This window comes from Corapipo altera, unplaced genomic scaffold (assembly GCF_003945725.1).
Source record: "Corapipo altera isolate COAL_440 unplaced genomic scaffold, ASM394572v1 249, whole genome shotgun sequence".
Classification (NCBI taxonomy): domain Eukaryota; kingdom Metazoa; phylum Chordata; class Aves; order Passeriformes; family Pipridae; genus Corapipo; species Corapipo altera.
This window is the reverse complement of record NW_020884982.1, coordinates 146,004-165,483: the sequence shown is the minus strand read 5'-3', so window position 1 is coordinate 165,483 and position 19,480 is coordinate 146,004. Positions and strand designations below refer to the sequence as shown.

Here is a 19,480-nt window from a genome sequence, read left to right as displayed (position 1 = left end):
GTTCTTACTATGATAATAGTGCATAATTATTATTTTTAGAATAATGGCAGTCTATATTCCTTGCTTCACTCAGTGGGAATTTGTTTCTTTTGAAGTGTTTGTCAGAGTGTGATGTCTGCCGAGCTCCCCTGGTAGGAAGCCATGTGCAGTGGTGGGCTTGCAGGTGATCACCTCCTGGTGACTTTGTGAGACAGATAAATTCATGTCAGGATTCCAACTCCTCCTTTTCTCTCCATACTTCTAAATTCTCCATCCTGTTCCAGTCCGTCTGAATGAATGCTATGACTCAAGTCCCATTCTTACTGGAATACTTCAATCCCAGGGACATATTCCAGCCTGGAGAAGAACATGCTGTCTCCACAGCTCTTGAAGTATCTGCCAGCTCTGAGTCTAGGAGGCTGAGAACAACTCTCCATGTGTCTAAAACTTGAGTGGTTACTGAGGCATCAACAGGGTTACAGAATTTGTGCTGGATGCAGAGAGAAGATTTGGGATCTGCAGTTGGGCAGTTTTCTGGAACAGTCTGTTTCTATAGACTGAATAGATTGCTGGTGGTTTATTTCATATTAAGTATTGCTTTGCTTTACTCTGCATTCGCCTCCAGTCTCCCCAGCTGAAAACTAGTAGAGGAAGGTTTGTTAATGAGTTATTGTTGAGCCAAAGAACTTGAAAATCAAATTTAATTTTAGGAATATGTCAGTGATGTAGAAGATCTGAAAATGGTCTTTAGTAAGGCATGGTGATAAACCAGGTCCTTTGGCAGCATCCTAAACCATAAAATTGTTATATAAAGACCACAGGATTTTATCTGATTTTCTCTTCTGATTTCACAGATGGGTGAGAGGAAGTTCTGAAATGTATTTTCAACTTGTTTATTAAGAAATAGTAGTAATGACAAATGGGATCTTTTTTTTTTCCTTTGATTACGTAGCTATGGGCTTTAAGTGTTCTCACTTCCTAATTGCTAAGGTAGTAAAGATGAACTGTTAATTAAAATCTCTTTCCCGGGCAGGTCTTTAAATGCTCGAATTAATTAAGTCTTTAAAAATTGACGTGATTAAAAATCTCATTTTGGTCCTTTGTGATACCTTATTCCAGTTAGTTTTCCAGTTATACAGAGAGGTCTAATGTGACCAAGACCCAAATTTCTGACATAAATTACAGAAAGCCTCCTTCTTCTCTTTCCTTTTCTTTAAAACTAAGGAAAGACTATTAAAAATTGTCCAGGTTTACTTTATGCATCAGTGAGAATAAAAGACTGAACTGCATTTCCATTTTAATTTGCAGGTCTGTTCCCCCTCCTTTGACTGCTTGTGATGAGCAGTGTGACTAATGAGCTCCACAGGACCAAAAAGAGTGGCACTTTTCCCTTTCTTCTCCTTCCCCGGGTTTTATTCCTGGGTGTGGTTTTTTTTATGTTGCTTGCCTCTGATGTTTTGCAGCTTTTCTTGGTCTGGGCTTGGACTAATTCCCAGATCTGTTCTTGCAGATTTTAACTTTGCCATGTACCCACCATCAATGATAGCAACTGGAAGTGTGGGAGCAGCCATCTGTGGCCTTCAGCTCGATGATGGGGACAGCCTCACGGACCTCCTGGCCAAGATCACAAACACAGATGTGGTGAGTGTCCCACATTCCTTTCCTCCTTTCACTTCTCAGGGCACAGTGGAACACCAGACCATGAAACCTGTCCTGATCCTTAAAGCTCAGTGGAGCAAGGCGGAGTGATGCTTCCGAACTGACTTGCAGACATGGAACCAGCTTTTGAATCTCTAAAGTTCTGTGGACTCCAGGGATCAATTTTTATTCACCCTTACTGGTTCAGCAGCTTGGTGGGGAGAGGCTGTTCTTCCTGCCCTGGCTGGTGGTCCAGCACTAAAGCCCTCTTGGGTACCCTGAGCGATGGGGCGAGCAGGCAGGTAGCATTCCCTGGGGGTATAAAGTAAACCAGGAGGTCTTGTGGTGGTGTTGGTCCTGTGTTTGCAGCCTTGAAAACTGCTCTTCTGGCCCTCGTTGAGGTATCATCTAAAAATAGTTGGCTTGAAGGAATTGAATAAGTAGTCTAGTTTACCGAAAAAGGATAAGTCTTTTTTTCTTACGATCGGATTTTCGATATGATCCTAATTTTCAAGTGCAGTTCTGTGGCTTCCCATGTCTTTTGATTGGAACTGGATTTGCACAAAAAAAGGGACATTTCTAATTCTGAATGCTTAGAGTGCAAATCATAGAATCATGGAATGGCCTGTGTTGGAAGGGACCTTAAAGATCATCCAGTTCCAACTCCCTGCCATGGGCAGGGACACCTTCCACTAGCCCAGGTTGCTCAGAGCCCCATCCAACCTGGCCTTGGACACTTCCAGGAATGGGGCAGCCACAGCTTCTCTGGGCAACCTGTGCCAGGGCCTCCCCACCCTCTCAGGGAAGAATTTCTTCCTAATATCCAATCTAAACCTGCTCTCTGTCAGTTTGAAGCCATTCGCCCTTCTCCTGTCACTCCAGGCCCTTGGAAAAAGTCTCTCCCCATCTTCCTTGTGGGCTCTCTTCAGGTCCTGGAAGGCCACAATTAGGTCCCCCCAAAGCTTTTCTTCTCCAGGCTGAACAATCCCAACTCTCTCAGCCTTTCCTCACAGCAGAGCTGCTCCATGCCTCTGATCATCTTGGTGCCTCCTCTGCACTCGCTCCAACAGCAAGGACATTGACATTTTTGGAGCGAGTCCAGAAGAAGAGCACCTCTGCTGTGTGGAAAGGCTGAGAGAATTGAGTGTAAGGCCCTTTTGCAGCATCTTGCAGATTGGACATACTTTTATCTCCTGTGTTGAATTTTTTTACCCAGATTGTTTCAGTCTGAAAGCAAATACCTACCACAATAGCTCAATAGTTCTTAAATTACTAGGATAAAACAAAGTGGGCTTTTTTTTTAATTGAAAATTTCTTTACACCTTTTAAATTTAGCAGATTTTTTTGTCAGAAATTTACTTTTTGTCATCCTGGTGAAAATCTTTCCAACTGAGACTATGTTCCTTCAGAAAAAATCAAAAAGACACTCTTGCCAAATAACAAAGAACTCTGAATGTTTTACTAGTCTCATCTCCTTTCCAAATATCTGTTGGCACTGGGTAGAGACAAACTTTCTTCCCTTTGCTCCTGGGGTCAGCCCCCAGCAGCACAGACAATGGAGAAGAGTTTCAGTCCCCAAATCGGAGCACACTTGGTATAAAAGGAGCTCCTGGATAATTTAATTGCTAAGAAATAGAAGTCTCTGCAGAAGTTGGAGGTGCTGTCATTTTTTTTCAAGGTGTTTCCGTTGTGACCTTAACTCCCTGCAAGCTTTGAAGTCTCAGTCCAACCGAAAGCAACCAAAATTTTTAACTTGGACAAAACAATGTATTTTTCATTAGCCAACTATTTGGATTTGGGAGAAATATTTTGGTAGAAATTTCCTTCGTGACTTCTGCATTGGAAAAATGCAGAAGGGCCCAGGACTGGAAACTTTCATCCCACATGTTAACACTTGAGAGAGAAAGAAACAACTGAAAACATGGTTTCAGGGGCAGTCTTAGCAATAGGTAGTAATACCAGCCTCATGTGTAAAATGTATTGTTGGAAAAAAATGTACTGGCTAGATTGTGTAAGAGTTAGCCCAAGGCTGTGTTAATAAAGACTAAAGACTATTGTAATGTATTTTACACTAGGACTTAATTAAAGTTGAATGAACAGATTCAGTTCTCTCACTTCCTAATTTCTGATGCCTGAGAGCTGTTCTTGCAGTGACACAATTAATTCCTTGTCACTCTGTGAATGATTTTGTTTTCAATGGGGAGGTTAGGGAAGACGGGGAAGTGAGAGTTCCTGGGCTTCAGGAGCATCACATGGTAGAAAAGCAGGGGAACTCACAGAAATTACAGCTCTACAGAGCAAAAACTTCTTGCCCCCCTGTGCCTCGTGGCACAGGAACCATCAGGAGGCTGGGGGAGAGTCCTTCCCAAGCCAGATGGTGCTGGGGCCTTCTGATCCTTTTTGGCTTTGGAGTGTGTGGTTGCTTAGCATGGGGGAACAGATGATAGGACTTTCCTATTGGCTTTTCAAAAGATGTCACTGTCCGAGGTGAAGCATGAAATTTTTCATAGAATCATAATTCTGTGATTCTATGAAAAATTTCAGCTTCAAAGCTCCAAGCATATGAAAAGAGAGAGTGATAATGAAACCCTGATGCAGCTTAACTGCAGTGAGCTCTTCTGAACTTTGAGTGGTTTATAATGATAATTTAAGGGTGCAGTCTATTTGCTGGGAAATAGCAGCATAAAGCAGGAGGCTGAAATCAATGGAGTTACTCTAGATTTACACTAGAGTTTGGCGTTTAGTGCTAAAATGAATGTTTTTAATGTATATTTCATCAAGAATTAGACCAAAAAATGTGTTATTAATAAACAACATGTAATTTAGAGCCCAGCTGTTGGGTAAGCAAGCGACCAACACGTTGGTTGTTTGAGACACATTGGTGTTGGATATCCTTGTAGGAACCCAAAGCTGCGCTCCAGACTTTAGACAGGATTGTACAAAGCATCCTGTCAATGTCATTCTAAAGATAACAGTTATTTCTGATAAATCGGTGCCCTGGGCTGTTTGGCGAAGGGTAAATCACAGCCTGGAGAAACAGTGACAACAGGGCCATGCAAACCTTGGTTTCATTACTCCTTCCCCCTACCAAAATAAACACCGGGGAGCTGCTGTTGGAGGAGCTGAGAAGCTCAGTAGCCTTAGGGGTAGTGAAAGTAGCTCTGCATGGTGTATTTGAGTTGCCTTTTGTGGTTGTTATTGTCCCAAAGAGTCATTGAGAGCTAGTCCCACATAACTTAGGGAGGTGATTTGCCCCCTCTACTCTGCCCCCATGAGACCCTCCCTGGACACCTATAGGTTGTCCTCAACATAAGGACATGGAACTGTTGGAGCAAGTCCAGAGGAGGCCATGAAGTTGATAAGGGGATTGGAGCACCTCCCCTATGAAGCCAGGCTGAGAAAGTTGGGGATGTTCAGCCTGGAGAAGAGAAGGTTGTGTGGAGGCCTCACAGCACCTTCCAGTATCTGAAAGGGCCTCAAGGGAAGCCGGGGAGGGACTTTACCTCAGGAATTGTAGTGACAGGACAAGGGGGAGTGGTTTCAGACTGAAACAGGGGAAATTTAGTTTAGCTATATGGAAGAAATTCTTCCATGTGGGGATGGTGAGGCCCTGGCACAGATTACCCAGAGAAGCTGTGGATGCCCCATCCCTGGAAGTGTCCAAGGCCAGGACGGATGGGGCTCTGAGTGACCTGGGATAGTGGAAGGTTTCCCTGCCCATGGCAGGGAGTTGGAACTGGATGATCTTTAAGGTCCTTCCCAATCCAAACCATTCTGTGGTTATGTGATTCTGACTTCACACAGCTCTGCAGGATGGGGATAGCATGTTCCATTCTGTTCTCCTGCCAGGGGGTGGGAACATTCCCTTTTTTGTTGCTTGCCGAGGAGAGGCTGGTGGGCAAAGAGTTAACAGACCTACTCACAGGAAACCGTGGAGCTCCCTGTGCATCTCTTGGTGGGTCATTGCAATGGAAAAACAAACAACTCAGGAAGTCAGGAATTTCCATAGCATCCCAGACCAGCATTCCAGTGGGAGCAGTATCCTGTCCCTGGTGGAGCTCCATGCTTCGGAGGAGGATACCAGCATCCCTGCTGAGCATAAGTATGAGATGTGAGGAAGGATAGCTGAGTGGGCAGGGCACATTTTAAGGCCTTGCAATCAGTATTCTGCTTTGCCACAGACCTGTGTTGGGTAAATCCATCCTTTCACTTCCTGGATGAGCAGCCATCCATCAGTTCAGTATGTCAGCTTGCTAGCCTTGGGTCTGGGAGCTGTCTCCCTGGGCACGCCTGGGAGTGTTCCTACAAATCATGTCCAGGGCAAGTGTGCCCTGGCCTGGTTTCTGCTTGCAGGGAATTTGGTCTGGGCCCCCAGATCTCCTCCTAGAGGAGAAATAGAATAAGGTTTCTGAGGAGCTGGAGAAACCACTACAGAGGTAGGTAGATGAAAATCTTCACCTTGGACCAGAATTTTGTAGGCTTAAGTCAGTGAGAACAAGGCACACAACTAAGTCTTAGACCTCCAAAGGCCCCTTCAGTCTCTTTTCTATGAGGCCAAGTAGAAATGTTGAAACTGTTATATCATATTAAAAATTTTTTCAGGGTTACATCACTGACAAAAGCCAACAAGGTTACATCCCAAATGAAGCTGATAGTATCTGTTTAATAAGCTTGTAGCACCATGGTCACCAGAGGGGCTAGTCGGGTCCACTGTGTGTGATGAAGGGGTTGTATGTGCACAAGAGGAGCATCTTCTCTGAGCCCAGCTCTCAAGGTCGCATCCAGATGCCACAAGGAGTTGTCCTTCCCCAGCTTCAGCAGCTGGGAAGAGGTTTTCAGGCAGAGACAATGTGTAGGCCTGTAGGTGGGCACAATTCCTTTTTAAAAGTCTGTTTCCAGATGGAAACTGGTGTGTATTGAGTTGTTTGGAAAATCCAAAGCATATTTAAAGGCCTGAGGTAGAAAGAAAATAAGGAATCAAGATTTTCTTTAGGTCCTGTTGAACAAGCTGGCTGTGAGCCATTGAATATGTGGAGTGGGGCTGTTTTGAAGACTGGACCCACAATAAACGGCATTTAAAATGTCTCCACTTCTGTGTGCCACAGACATATGTCTGTGCTGGGATTTTTTTTGTCCCCCAGTCCCTTCCTAAAGATCCCTGCAAATTTCTGCCCAGAAACAAAATTCGGAACCCCCATGCTCAAGAATTCAGTTTCTGTTGAGCTGCAGTGTAAAATCATGGAAATCTATCTTGAATGGGTCGCAATTGAACATTGTCCCTACAGCACATACACCATTTATCCCTTCCTTTGTAGTGTTCAGGGCCTGTGGTTTTGGAACCAAGAAACAGGACTCGCTGTATCTTATCCTGCCTTATTTGTTGCAGACCGCATTTTGTATGCAAGGAAACAACAGGCAAAATAGCCTCTAAAAGAAAGGAAGAATGAGATAGTTTCCTAAGTTGTCTTTGCCTGAGTTGGCAGCTGCTCCGTTTCATTCAGCTTTTTGTTCCCTAGTGAGTGCTGTGCGTGTGTAGCAACAATGGGGTGATGCAGTTACACCGCGGGCTCATGGCGGAGTTCCGTCAGATCCATTCATAAATACGGCGCTCCGAGGAAGCCAGGCCCCCTGAGGAACCCTGAGGAACCGGCTCCACAGCCAGGGGAGCTCACAGGCCATAGAGAGTCTGGTCGGAGACTGGCCCTCGACCCCTGGCGGGGAATCCTCACTCAGTTCTATGTGACACAGGCAGGTTGTCACAGCTTTTTTAAAACCCCCTTTCTCAATAAACCCTCCGGGTGTTTGTTACAGCAGGGTAAAATTCCCAGCTTTTCACAGCTGCAAAGTATTACCTATTTGACAGAGCTTGAAATCCCAAGTCACACTGAGCAGGGAGTACCATTCCAGGTACTCTGCCCCTGGATCACCCTGCTGGTGTTTTGGCTTTGCTCTCACTTTTTCCCTGTCCTAAAAACATTGTTCTCTCCTACTGCAGTGAGAAATAACCCAGAGGAGCAACAGGAAACCAACAAACTGACTGTTGAAGCAAACAGTGAAACTGAATCTAGAAAGAACACTGGTGAAAGTGCTGGAAAGGCCTAAAGATTGCAGAGAAAAATGTCCCATCTTTCACATGCTTAATGCTAGTCACCTTATTTATTGCATCATTGCAGTAATGTAGCAGTAGTAGGTGGAGAAATTCTGGCATAGATGAGGTTTTTTTGGGGTTGTTCTTAAGATGAGATGTCCTTGTTAGTCCGCATGAAATGCCCTTTGGAACAGCACACTGCTTTTCTGTACTTGCAGGTGGAAAAAGAGACATAGACACTTATCTGTGATTGATGCTCTTTGTTACAGTAGCAAAACCACACATTTAGGAGGGAAAAGAATTTTGTTTTTAAACTGCATCCGTGAGCTGTGAGATCACTGTGATACAGTAAATAGAGTAAATGGATATGATATTCCTACAGCAGCTTTCCAGGCTCTCGCTCTGGAGAGTGCTGGCGAGCTCAAGGACCAGCACTCGGCATACAAAGGCTCCACTTTGGGAAGGAATCCCTGTTTATGTCAACAGTGAAGCATCTGCTCTGGAGAGGTTTGAACTGGGGCTTAAATGGGAACCAGTGGAGGAATCCAGGCCTCCTTTTGTAGTCAGGAGTACAAATGAAGCGTTCCACGTTGGAATTTATGTAAACCCCAACTCTTTAATGCATGTATGATTGCTGCTTTCTTAGATCATCCAAGCAATGCATACATGACCTGTGAACCATATTGTCACTTCAGATATATCCAGCATCCTTCCCATTTATCATACCAGGTGAAAAACAGTCTTTTCCTGATTTCCCTTTTGCAATTAGTTTTAAGCAAGAGGAAGAGATCGGGGTGTTAATTTGTGAATTAATTAATGTATATGTGGAAGACCAACCATCCTTTAACACAAAAATGCCGGAAGGTGTTTTAAGCATTGCCAGCTTTGGGGCTTGGAGCACTCAGCCAAGCACCTGGGGTTTGGATCTAGGGTCCTAAATCCAGTCGGGAAATGCAGGGGCATCAAAGAATGTCCAGTAGAGTTATAGCTCAGTGTTTTGCATTGTTTGCATACATATATTTTGTATGTCTATATTGCTTGTATGTATATATAACAACAGCCCTACTGTTACTCTTCAGCAGCTGATTGTAAAGGAGGGTAGGGTTGCATTTGGCTTTTGGAAGGCCTTGGGAAATGATCCACTTCGGCATCAAGTGGGATTGTCCTCAGCTTGATTTTTAACTGGCTCAAGCTTTGGCCTTATTTATTCCGTGGTTCCTGATGCACAACCCCTCACCACATAGGTAAGATCTTGTCAAGGGCTAAGCAATATTTAAATTTAGCAGAATATTTTAACCTTGTTAAACAGTACTTTTGCAGTCTTTGTTTTCTTCCTTAAATGCTGCCATAATGTATTTTCTCTGGATTCTTAAATGAGTGCCATCTTGGGTGGGCAAAGGCTGCATTGCTGCAAGGTTCAGATAGTTTCCATGTACCCAGATGTTTCCCTAAATTTAGTTTCTAATAAGCAGACAAAGATTAAGGTGCTTTCTGGGGTAAGCTTTTTTATTTCTTCTCTCAGGCAAGACCCAAACTGAGGTGCTAAAGGGGAATCTAAAAATCACAATACAAAAAGCACTGTGTCCTGAGGCACTGTGGAACAGACCAGAGCTGAGTTCATTCCTTCTATAAGGCATGTCTTCCTGCTGGCCAAAGTCAGGGAGCACCTAATGGGATCCTGGGGTGCATTGGAAAGAGCATTCCTAGCAGGTTGAGAGGGGTGATCCTGCCCCTCTCCTCAGCCCTGTGAGGCACATCTGGAGTGCTGTGTCCAGTCCTGGGCTCATCAGGACAGGAGGGACATGGAGCTCCTGGAGTGGCTCCAGCAGAGGCTGCAGAGATGATTCAGGGACTGGAACATCTCCCTGAGGAGGAAAGGCTGAGGGAGCTGGGGCTGTTCAGCCTCGAGCAGAGACACTGAGAGGGGACCTCATCAATGTGTGTCGGTGTCTGCAGGGAGGGGACAGAGGATGGACTCAGGGGTGCTCAGCAATGGGACAAGAGGCCACGGGCAGGAACTGATGCCCAGGAAGTTCCAGCTGGACATGAGGAAGAACTTCTTTGCTGTGCAGTGACCAAGCACTGAACAGATTGCCCAGAGAGGGTGTGGAGTCTCCCTCACTGGGCATATTCCAGAGCTGTCTGGACACAATCCTGTGCCATGTGCTCTGAGATGACTCTGCTGGAGCAGGGAGGTGGGAGTAGGTGTAGTAAATACACAACTGCAGTCCCTGTATGCTCACGGAAGCTCTGGACAGATTCAGAAGGAAGAAGGAGGTAGAAGAGGTGTGACTGAAATAGTTTACCTTCTTGTGATAGCCCTCCATTATTGGCATTTGAGAGGAGTGATCTTCTTTGTGGAGAAGGACACTGCTGCTCAGGTGGGGTGGGGTCTGATGCAGGGAGCACCATCATCCAAAGGGGACTATTTGGGTGGGGGGCCAAGGAAGACTTGAAACCAGCCGGATAAAGTCTATGGCAGAAACCCAAGCCAAGTTCCTAAACCAACTCTAAAATGCCTCTTCAATATCCTCCCCTTTTTTTTTCTTTTTTTTTTTTTTCATTTTAATTTATCAATCCAGCCTTGATTTTGCAAGATGGAGAGGATGTGGGTCACAGGCTGCTCCTGGAGCTTGGAGCCATCGTGACTGAAAATCCCAGTAATTGCCAGTGCAAAGTAAGAGCCTGTTAGTTAACTCAGAGTGGCTTTCCCTCATAGCTTGCCAGTGAACTGTAAATTCCAGTTTAAAACTGAAAGCTAGGGGCCAGTATAGGAGTTACAGAGGTGTAGAAAAGTTCAGGAAAACTAATTACGTAGAATATGCTGCAGGATCTTTTCTAGTGGTTGTGCTTTCTTTCAAGATTGTCATGAATGGAAATTGAAATCTTCAATTCTTATTGACTTGAATAAGTAGATCATGCCATAGAGCTGCTGATTCCTCCTTCCAGTTATTTTCACTGCCAGCATTTCCATCACAGCCATGAAGCTATCCCTCATCAGACACAGAAAAGCTTTTCTTGTCCTTCAAATACATTTCAAGTGTGCTAGTAAAATCACCTAGGGATGAAAGTTTCAGAAAATAAAAAAAACACAACACCCCAAAAGTTAATTGCCTTTTTAGTTCTGTACATGCTGAAGTAAAAATAAAACTATGGAATGGAAAGTACCAGAACTATTTTAATCATTAAAACTACTAGACCATATAGAAGAATGGGGAAGTTAATCCATGTGACACACACTTTAAGTTTTTTATAAAAAACAACAAAGGCAACCCTGCAGTATTCTGAAGGAATGGCCCAGTCCCTTTACTGGAAAATCTGGGGCCACTTCTGCAGTGCATTACAGTGTTTTTTCAAGGAAGATTTGCTGAAAACAATGCAATTCATGTTTTGTTTCTTTGATACATTTGTAAAGCTTTAATTTTCTCTTGTCAGGGGGATCTAGAGCAAAATGAAAGCCCACCAGTAAAATATGTACACATACAGCAGATCCCCATGAAACTAGGAAGGGTTAAAAAAACTTTGTCATGGGAATGCCAGGTTGTTTGTCCTGATGGTTTTTTTGTATTTTGTATGTCACTGAACTTTGAATTGACAGAAAGTTCCAGTGGTGCCCCCATTCATAAAATAAAGCCACTTGCCTTATCACACTATGACAACTGAGCTGGTAATATACTGTAAATTAGGGGGTTTTTTTCCTTTCACCTGTGAGATTAACATCCAAGGAGCTTCAGTATGCAAATGGAAACACTTTTTTGGGAAGCTATTTCATGCTGAATGCATTTTACCATAAGTTTCTTTGTTTTAAAGAGTTCAGTGGTACATTATTTTAAGTTCAAAGTGTAGACCAGAGAAATAATACACAGTGGCCTATGGATTCCCATATGAAATAAAATCCATGTGGCAATTCCAGTCGAGGCCCCTTAATTGATTTTATGTACAAAATGAAGACATAAGAAATGACCCAATTTCTCCATAGGGTTACCTAGAGATTTTAGCATCTTCATACATTAAATGAATCATCATGTTGCCCATCAGAAGTTTGTATAGCAATGGTGTAAATGATCATATCTAAGGGTGTTTAGGAACTGACAAAGCGGACTCCAAATGCTTAAGCCTTATGTTCCTCCTGTCACCACCCTTCCTTCCCCAGGCCTGGCTGCAAGGAAATTGCCTCATTAAGCTTTTCGGTCTGAAGCTGCTTTAAAAAAATCTGGCTTGTTTTCAGGAGGACAAAATATTTTGAAATTGTGCATCACTGTGATTTAAAAGAAAGCATTCTTATAACAAAAAAAAAAGTGCATTATGAGTGTAGTCTGTTACAAGAGTCTCCAAATGGGTGGGTAAGACACTGAAAAATGTCTTGACCCATGAAGTGACTTTTTGCCATTGCCCTCTTACAGGTTATGATGGACTTAAAACCTGCCCATGCTAATAACAAAGGATTTTTTTTAGCTGAGTTTCTGGTAGATTTTGCCAGTTTCAGGACAAGGAGAGGACAGGAGCCAAGAAAAATGGGTGTTCACAAGCTAATTGCACCCATCACAAGCATCAGTGTAATCAGCAGAAGAGATCCTCCTCCCTTGGCATGTTTCCCCAGACAAATCAAACCTCCATACATGAATATGTCGAACATCTCCAAAATAACCTGATATTGCATTGGGAAAGTGGGGGGTGTTGGTCAGAGCCCATCTCCTCAGCGATGCTGCAGCATCCCACAGAGGATTCCCAAGCACCTATGGAACCCTGTGGAGCTCAGTGCCCAGCTCTGCTCTTCAGCTCCTCTGCCTGAAAGTGGGAATGGTGATGCTGAGTCTCACTGCCCCTGCCAGGGCTGTGCTGTAAAAATCCTCCTTCCAAAACCTTTGTTTCTCTGCTCTCTGAAGTTTTTGGGAGAGTCCCAGCTCTCAGGCAGACTGAGACTGCAGGAAGTTTTTGCATTGTTAGTACCTTTTCCAGTGTTATAGAAGGACTGCTTTTAGAAAATGCCATTTATCACAGCACCACGTGGCAACCTACACAGTGTCATATTGATACTCCCAGCCCACCGCATGTAATTGTGTTTATACAGTCACAACTCGGGTTTTATTTTTCAATTTCTGCTATAATTGTTTGTCAGTGTTTTCTCACGCCTTTTTTTTTTTTTTAAAACCATATTATTTGGTCTTCCAGTGTGTTATAAAGAATATGGAAAATCCAGTAAATATTTTAATAGTCATCTTCTTAATGCTGTGTCAAGTTTAAGTGTGGTGAATCCTTCTCAGTTATTTCTGTATTTATGCCTCATGTTTATTGTCAGACTCCTGATGCACAAGGTTCCCACATTTGTGTATCCTGCTGTTTCTCTGAGTGTTATGTAGTATAGTTTGAAATACAGTGGCTTCTGAGGCTTGGTTGTGTGTTTTTGACTTACATATTTTTCTAGTATCTAGTCTTTGCTTTATTGTCTTCTATGAATTATTGCCAATAACTATTCCTAGGGCTGTTAAAATAGTCCTGCTCTCAGAGTGAAGAGCACACGCTACATTTCCTCCTCCTTTGCTGCTGAAATCACTTTTCTTCTCTAGAATGTGCTCAGAGAACAAATTCTATCAGCAACAGTGCGGCCAGCAGGACCAGGGCAGGGATTGCCCTTCTGTACTGGGCACTGGAGGAGCCAGTACCAGTGTGTCCGGAGAAGGGCAACAGAGCTGGGGAAGGGTTTGGAGAGTAAGTCTTATGAGGAGCATCTGAGGGAGCTGGGAGTGTTTAACCTGCAGAAAAGGACGCTCAGGGGAGACCTTCTCACTCTCTACAACTCCGTGAAAGGAGGTTGTAGCCAGGTGGGAGTCAGGCTCTGCTCCCTCTCAGATAACTTAACCCTGCATAGGAAAATGAAAAAAATCATATACCCTTCATTTCCTTGCTTTTTTTCCTGCTCAAGAAGACCACACAAATCATAGAATCATAGAATGGCCTGGGTTGGAAGGGATCTTGAAGGTCACCCAGTTCCAACCCCCTGCCATAGGCAGGGACACCTTCCACTATCCCTGGTTGCTCAGAGCCCATCCCAGTCTGGCCTTGAACACTTCCAGCGATGGACATCTGCAGCTTCTCTGGGCAATCTGTTGAGCAAGGACCAGTAAAATATTAAGATTTAGAGTCTAATAAATATGGCATTAACACTGTTTAACCCAAGCAGTTTGCACACAGAGATTGCCCGTGAGAATTCAAGGTCATTTTGCATCAGAGCAGACGCTCCTTGGGGGAACACCAGATTGATGCTTTTCTGACTAGTGCCCAGTAAGGAAAAAAACCCTGTAAAGAAAAAAACCCTGCCTTGTCTCCACTAACACATCAATTTGCTTTCTGTCTAGGACTGCCTTAAAGCTTGTCAGGAACAGATCGAGGCGGTGCTAGTAAACAGCCTTCAGCAAGTCCGGCAGCAGCAGCAGCAAAGCAATCCTTCCAAGACGGTGGATGAACTGGACCAGGCCAGCACTCCCACAGATGTGAGGGATATCAACCTGTGAGGACATCACCACACAAAGTCACGCTTGCTCCTCCCAGCCCAGTTTATTTTTGTTATTATTTTTAGAGTGATTTTTTTTTTTTTAATCTGCTCCCACATAGAGCATATTTAAACCTCTTTTAGGCAAAAAAAAAACAAAGAAAGAAAGAAACAACAAAAAAAAAGACAAAACAAAAACTGAATGATGAAAAAAAAGCATTTGGTGCCTGTGATGTTCTACAGAAGGGAATCCCACAATATATTTGGTAATTGCTATTTGATTATGTATCAGTGATATTAAATGCTTATAAAAGCATACAAAGTAGCTAGATCAATGTAAGCCTGCATTTGTGGGAACAAAGTAGAGTATACTTGTCTGTGTATTATGACCTAGTGCATACACCCCTTTTTTAGATTTAAGAAAGGAATCGTGTGTGCGATTTTATGGCTTGACTAGATTGCAAAGCAATAGAATAAGGGGTTTAGGGCAAAGTGGGAAAAGATCCCCAAAGCAATTGAACCATTTTGAATGCAGAAGAGATTTGCTGATCTGTCACCTCTGTTATTAGTCAGAAGTGTTTGTTGGATCTCTGTATGTTAGTTTTGTTTACTCTTGCTGTCTGTGGTAGCTGCTACCTAAGAAAGAAGATGCTTTATTTTACCAGCCAGAAGAGCAGGTGTTTTTCGGTTTTTATTTTTAGTTGATTTATTTTTCTTTTTTCTTTTTTTCTCAGCTTCCCCTCTCCCCTCTTGACTTTTTTCTACTTCTCCTTCAGAAATGGTTCATTCTAAACACAGCAGCATCTTTGGCATAAGGGCAATTCCGTTTACCCAGCTGTGGGCCAAGCCAAAGTTATTGAGTGTCGATGTTCAGTGGGGGAAATGCATGCATTAATCTCAAGTGGTTGGCTCTAATTAGACCACTTCCAACCTTTGGATTGCAAGATGTGGTGGATCACCTATGAAAAGCATTATATTCCTTTCCAGTGCTAATGCTTCACATCATTGTTAACTTCTGGCAGCTTCTTAGCTTGGCCATAAAGACATTTAAATGATGCTCTGTCCATCTTCCTTTTTGACATAAACCTCACTGTGTTAAAGAAGATGAGATTTGGTTTGATCCCTCGTCTACCTTCCCATCTTCCCCCACCACCCCCGCACACTTTTTCAGCATTTCATTAACTTTACTGATCCACAGTGAGCATTTTTTGTAAACCATTTCATTCGAAAAGCACTTTGAAAATTGTTCCTAAGGGATTAAATGAGATGGTTTATGACAATTTTGCCGAGGAGGAAAAAAAAAAAACCAGAAAAAAAAAAGAAAAAAAAAGGAAAAAAAGAGAAAGAAGACACAAAAACAAGGCCTATAGCTTTTTATAGTCAATATTTTCCAGTATTTGGTGTACTTGGTTAGTTGAGGTGTTGCTGGAAATACCAATACCCACTTCAGATGACATTCCTGTCATGACATTCCGGAAAAAAGCCTGACCATCTGTATTGTTCAGTGTCACAGAAGGATCTTAATAACCACCTTCATGCTCATCTGTGGACAAGGCAAGAACATTCCTGGTGCAACAGACATGATGGGAAACATCGAGGTGTGTGACTTGGAGTTTTATTACAAAGGTGTATTCAGTGTACTTGAATTTATTTTCCTGCTCCACCTGTAACAAAGAGGCATTTAGATGGCAAAAGGAGTTGGAGCAACTTGTTGTTTTTTTTTTTTTTTTTTTTGCACAAATGTATTAACAGTTTGCAGATATCCAATATGAAGCTGTTGGTTTGAAATGTTAATGTTTGCATTTTTAAGAAAAAAATCCAGAAAGAACATGCTACTTCGAAGAAAATTATATGTATGGACTCAGCCATATTTGGCTAGATGAGGGTAGAAAAATGGAGTAAGATTCTAAGGTTTTGTTGGGATTTTTTTTGGTTTTGGGGGGTTTTTTGGTTTTGTTTTTTTTTTTTTTGCGCTGCTAAGAAGCTATGATTTGTTTCATTCTTATTCACATTAACAGTACTTAGCTGTATTGTTTCACTGAGTGTGCTGCTATTTTATAAACATTTTTATAATATATTATTTTACTGCTTAAATTTCAAATCCTGAAGTAGATGGTTAAGTGGAGATATGATGAGTTCTTTTGATTTACTGGAAATGCCCTGTACAGTCGTTTTTTTTTCCTAATAGCGTGTTCATGATTATTTTTTTTATTTTATTTTTTTCCTTCTTTCTTTTTTTTTTTTTCTTTTCCCTTTCCTTCCTTATCACATCCTGCAAAGATGGTATACTTACCTCAGGTTTGCTGGACAAAACAAATGGTTCCCATTTTCACAATACCTCACACAGTGACAGTTTGGTTTCGCCCCGGGGCCCGCGCTCTGTCCGCACTGGAGAGGGGTTGCAAGCAGCCAAGGCGGGGCACTGGCTCCTTTTTATCTTTGGTATTCTTGTCATAGTGGAAAAAATGCATTGACTCTCCACTGGCTGGTCCATCTTTCCCAAAGTCGCTGGTGGGCACAGCCTTGTCCTCACCTCCCGCCTTGATGTTCCGCGCTGGGAGCGCCTGGAGTTCAGCGACAGTGTCTCTCCTGGAGGAAAAAAATAGTTAATGTTGTTGAAGCCAGACTCCACGCAGCTTGTATGTGACAGATCACACCACTCCCAGACAGCAAATGTGGTTGCATGTGCCAGAAGGTCCCACATGGTGGGATGGCCTCTCTGTCATGGCATGAGCGCTGGCACCATGTTCATCGTGTTTGTATGGTTTGCTCCCCTCTGTGCTGGAGGTCAGGTGTTGGCAGCACTAGTATTTAGGGTGCCTGCCCTTGCTCTTCGTCTCCTGCATGCCCTGGTCCTTTGGGATCACAGGGGTGATCCCTGCAGGATCACACCCCAAGAAAGGGGCTGAAGGCCACCACCGAGGTCAGATCCGGTTGTGCTGGAAGGAGCATTCCCAGTCCCTGACAGGGTCCCTGTGCTGGCCCCAGTCCCTCACAGGGACCACCTGGTTACTGTATGTTTTAAAGTCTGGAAAACCTAGAACTTGAGTGTTTTCAGAGTAGCTTCCAGAATAAAATTACTGTCTAGCGCTCTCTTCTGACAGATGTTAAAGGGAGTGCCCTGTTATTGCAAATGAGGTGTGAGCGTCCCCCTCCCCCCGAATTGCAGAAATCCTAAACCTTCCAGTTGACTGATTAAAAAAAAATAAGGTGGTGCTGATTATGCCTTCCCAGGTGCCAAAGGATTGGCAGAATTGCTAAAAGCATTTCTCTCTCAGCTTCCTGTTTATGGTACTTTGTGATGATTTTCCCCTCCCTCCCGTTCCTGTAGTGTAGGAACACCTCATAGTGTATTTATTTGTATTTCCCACATGCTCGTGAAAGAGAAAAATGATTAATCCCATGTCAATGTCGATGATTTGTGCTTGAGTAATTGGATGGCTCTTCATTACTCAGCAAGCCACCTGGCCACTGGATTTTTTCCACTATGTTTATTACCATGTTCTCATGTACCTCAGAAATCAGTCTCGGTTGCACAGTTTCTGTTCTCAAACTTCTTTGGGTTTTTTTTTTTTGGTTTGGTTTTTTTTTTTTTTTTGCTTTATTGAGTGTGATGCCATATCAAGTCAATGTTATTCTCTCACAAATGTGCTCTTTAAGAGGTGTGGATGTTTATGTGGTCAGGGGATGCTAGAAAGTGTGGTAGTAGACATCAGGGTAAACAAAAAGTATTTAGAAAGTACACAAGGTTGTTTTCAATGGATAAGACTCTGATACGGTGTAGTCTTGATTACCTTTTAAAAGGTCTTTGTTCAGTGTTGTCATTTTTATTAATAACCTGTTGTTTTGACTAGTTTAAAGATGGTTCTAAGACAAGTGTTTTGGCGGGATTAGGTATGCTGTATGGACAATAAACTCACCTTGACCTACATTTGCCTGCCTTGCTTTTATTCCTTCCCTGAATTTGGCTGCATTCCTCACTTTATGATGGTGTTTTCCTGGGTGTGATTGTGATGGTGCAAAGAGTGTGATTGTAAAGCCTCTGGTCTGGATTGGTGGTGTCAGCAGGCATACAAAATGTGCACTGTTGAGTGTCACAATCACGGAACAAGCTTTCCTGCCTGCTGGATAGGCAAATCGTGGCATGTTTCTTCTGTGAAACAATCCAGTGAGATTTAAGGAGAACAAAGCCCTAAAAGGTAAGTTACAGGATCAAAACATTTTGTCGGAATTAACTGGAGCTGGTGAAAAGTCGTTGTAAGGACATGGGAGTGCCTGTTTTTGCAACCTACTGAAATATGATTTAAATCCCCACTCAGTTATTTGTTGCATTGGAATGCTACTGCAAAAATTAGGTGGTTTTTGTTTCACTACTGTGTGGCCTGTGAAAGTATTTTGTGTTGTCACCTCCTTACCATCTGCAAACAATCTCTGCCCACCACGATCCTATACTTTATATAAGTACAGCCTAAGGATTTTAAGAAGGGACAACACAGAAAAATCATGCTTAAAACAACTGGATGGGCACAGGCTGGACTGACTCCTGTGTTTAAGGAAATTTCTGAGGAAAAGGAAAGAAAGCTTTAGCACCAAGATTCCAGAAGAAAAACCCAAACACATAATTGCTTGGTGTTTCCAATCTCAGAATACAAGTTAGGTTATTTTTTATTTTACATTTCCCAAAATTTTTCTGTGGGGACAAGAAATGCAGGGAATTTTCCTTTGTGTTTCAGTGAACTTATCCTGAATGCTTGTTCCAGGAGTCTTCAAACTCTTCTATTGCAATTGCTGTGTGTTTTTTAATTTGTCCAGTAACTATGTAGTCGCTCTTTATTCCATGCTGCCCTAAAAGCAAAGTTCCCATCAAATTTCATGCAACCAGCACAAGCAGAATGAAATTCTTTCCCTGCTGGAAGACAGTGGGAGTTCTTCAATAGATTAGTAATTTTCCCACCAACTCCACCTTGTTCATGCCTGTAAATTATTAGTCACCTCAGTAAATGTAATGTTGATGGAAAGGCAGGTAGAAAAGGTCTATTTTAACTTTTCATGGGGAAGAAAAAGCCCGGAAAACCACATGGCTTTGTAGCTCTATTGCTGATACACTCTCTCACCTTTCTGCATCCCCTTGCAGGTATAAAGTCAGAGTAGTTGCATTCAGGTATTAGAGAATTGTGGTAGAGCCTTCTCTGTGCTGTCAGCAAATCAAAGCTGGAAGGGCAGGGAAAGAGGCTATGCTCTGCTTCTTCACCCCCACAGCTTGCTGAATCTTTCCTCCCAGTTAA

The 19,480-nt window shown here is 42.9% G+C and overlaps 1 protein-coding gene across 1 annotated transcript in view; it reads left to right on the top strand.

The window, feature by feature from the left end:
* The window catches only part of CCND2 (cyclin D2), a 32,513-nt gene extending 14,387 nt beyond the window's left edge, over positions 1 to 18,126 (top strand). The window contains exons 4-5 of the mRNA XM_027665949.1: positions 1,490 to 1,620; positions 14,062 to 18,126. Coding sequence (XP_027521750.1) covers positions 1,490 to 1,620; positions 14,062 to 14,217 — 287 coding nt within the window. The 3' untranslated portion in view covers positions 14,218 to 18,126. The remainder of the gene's footprint in view (positions 1 to 1,489; positions 1,621 to 14,061) is intronic.
* The last annotated feature ends 1,354 nt before the right edge of the window (positions 18,127 to 19,480 follow it).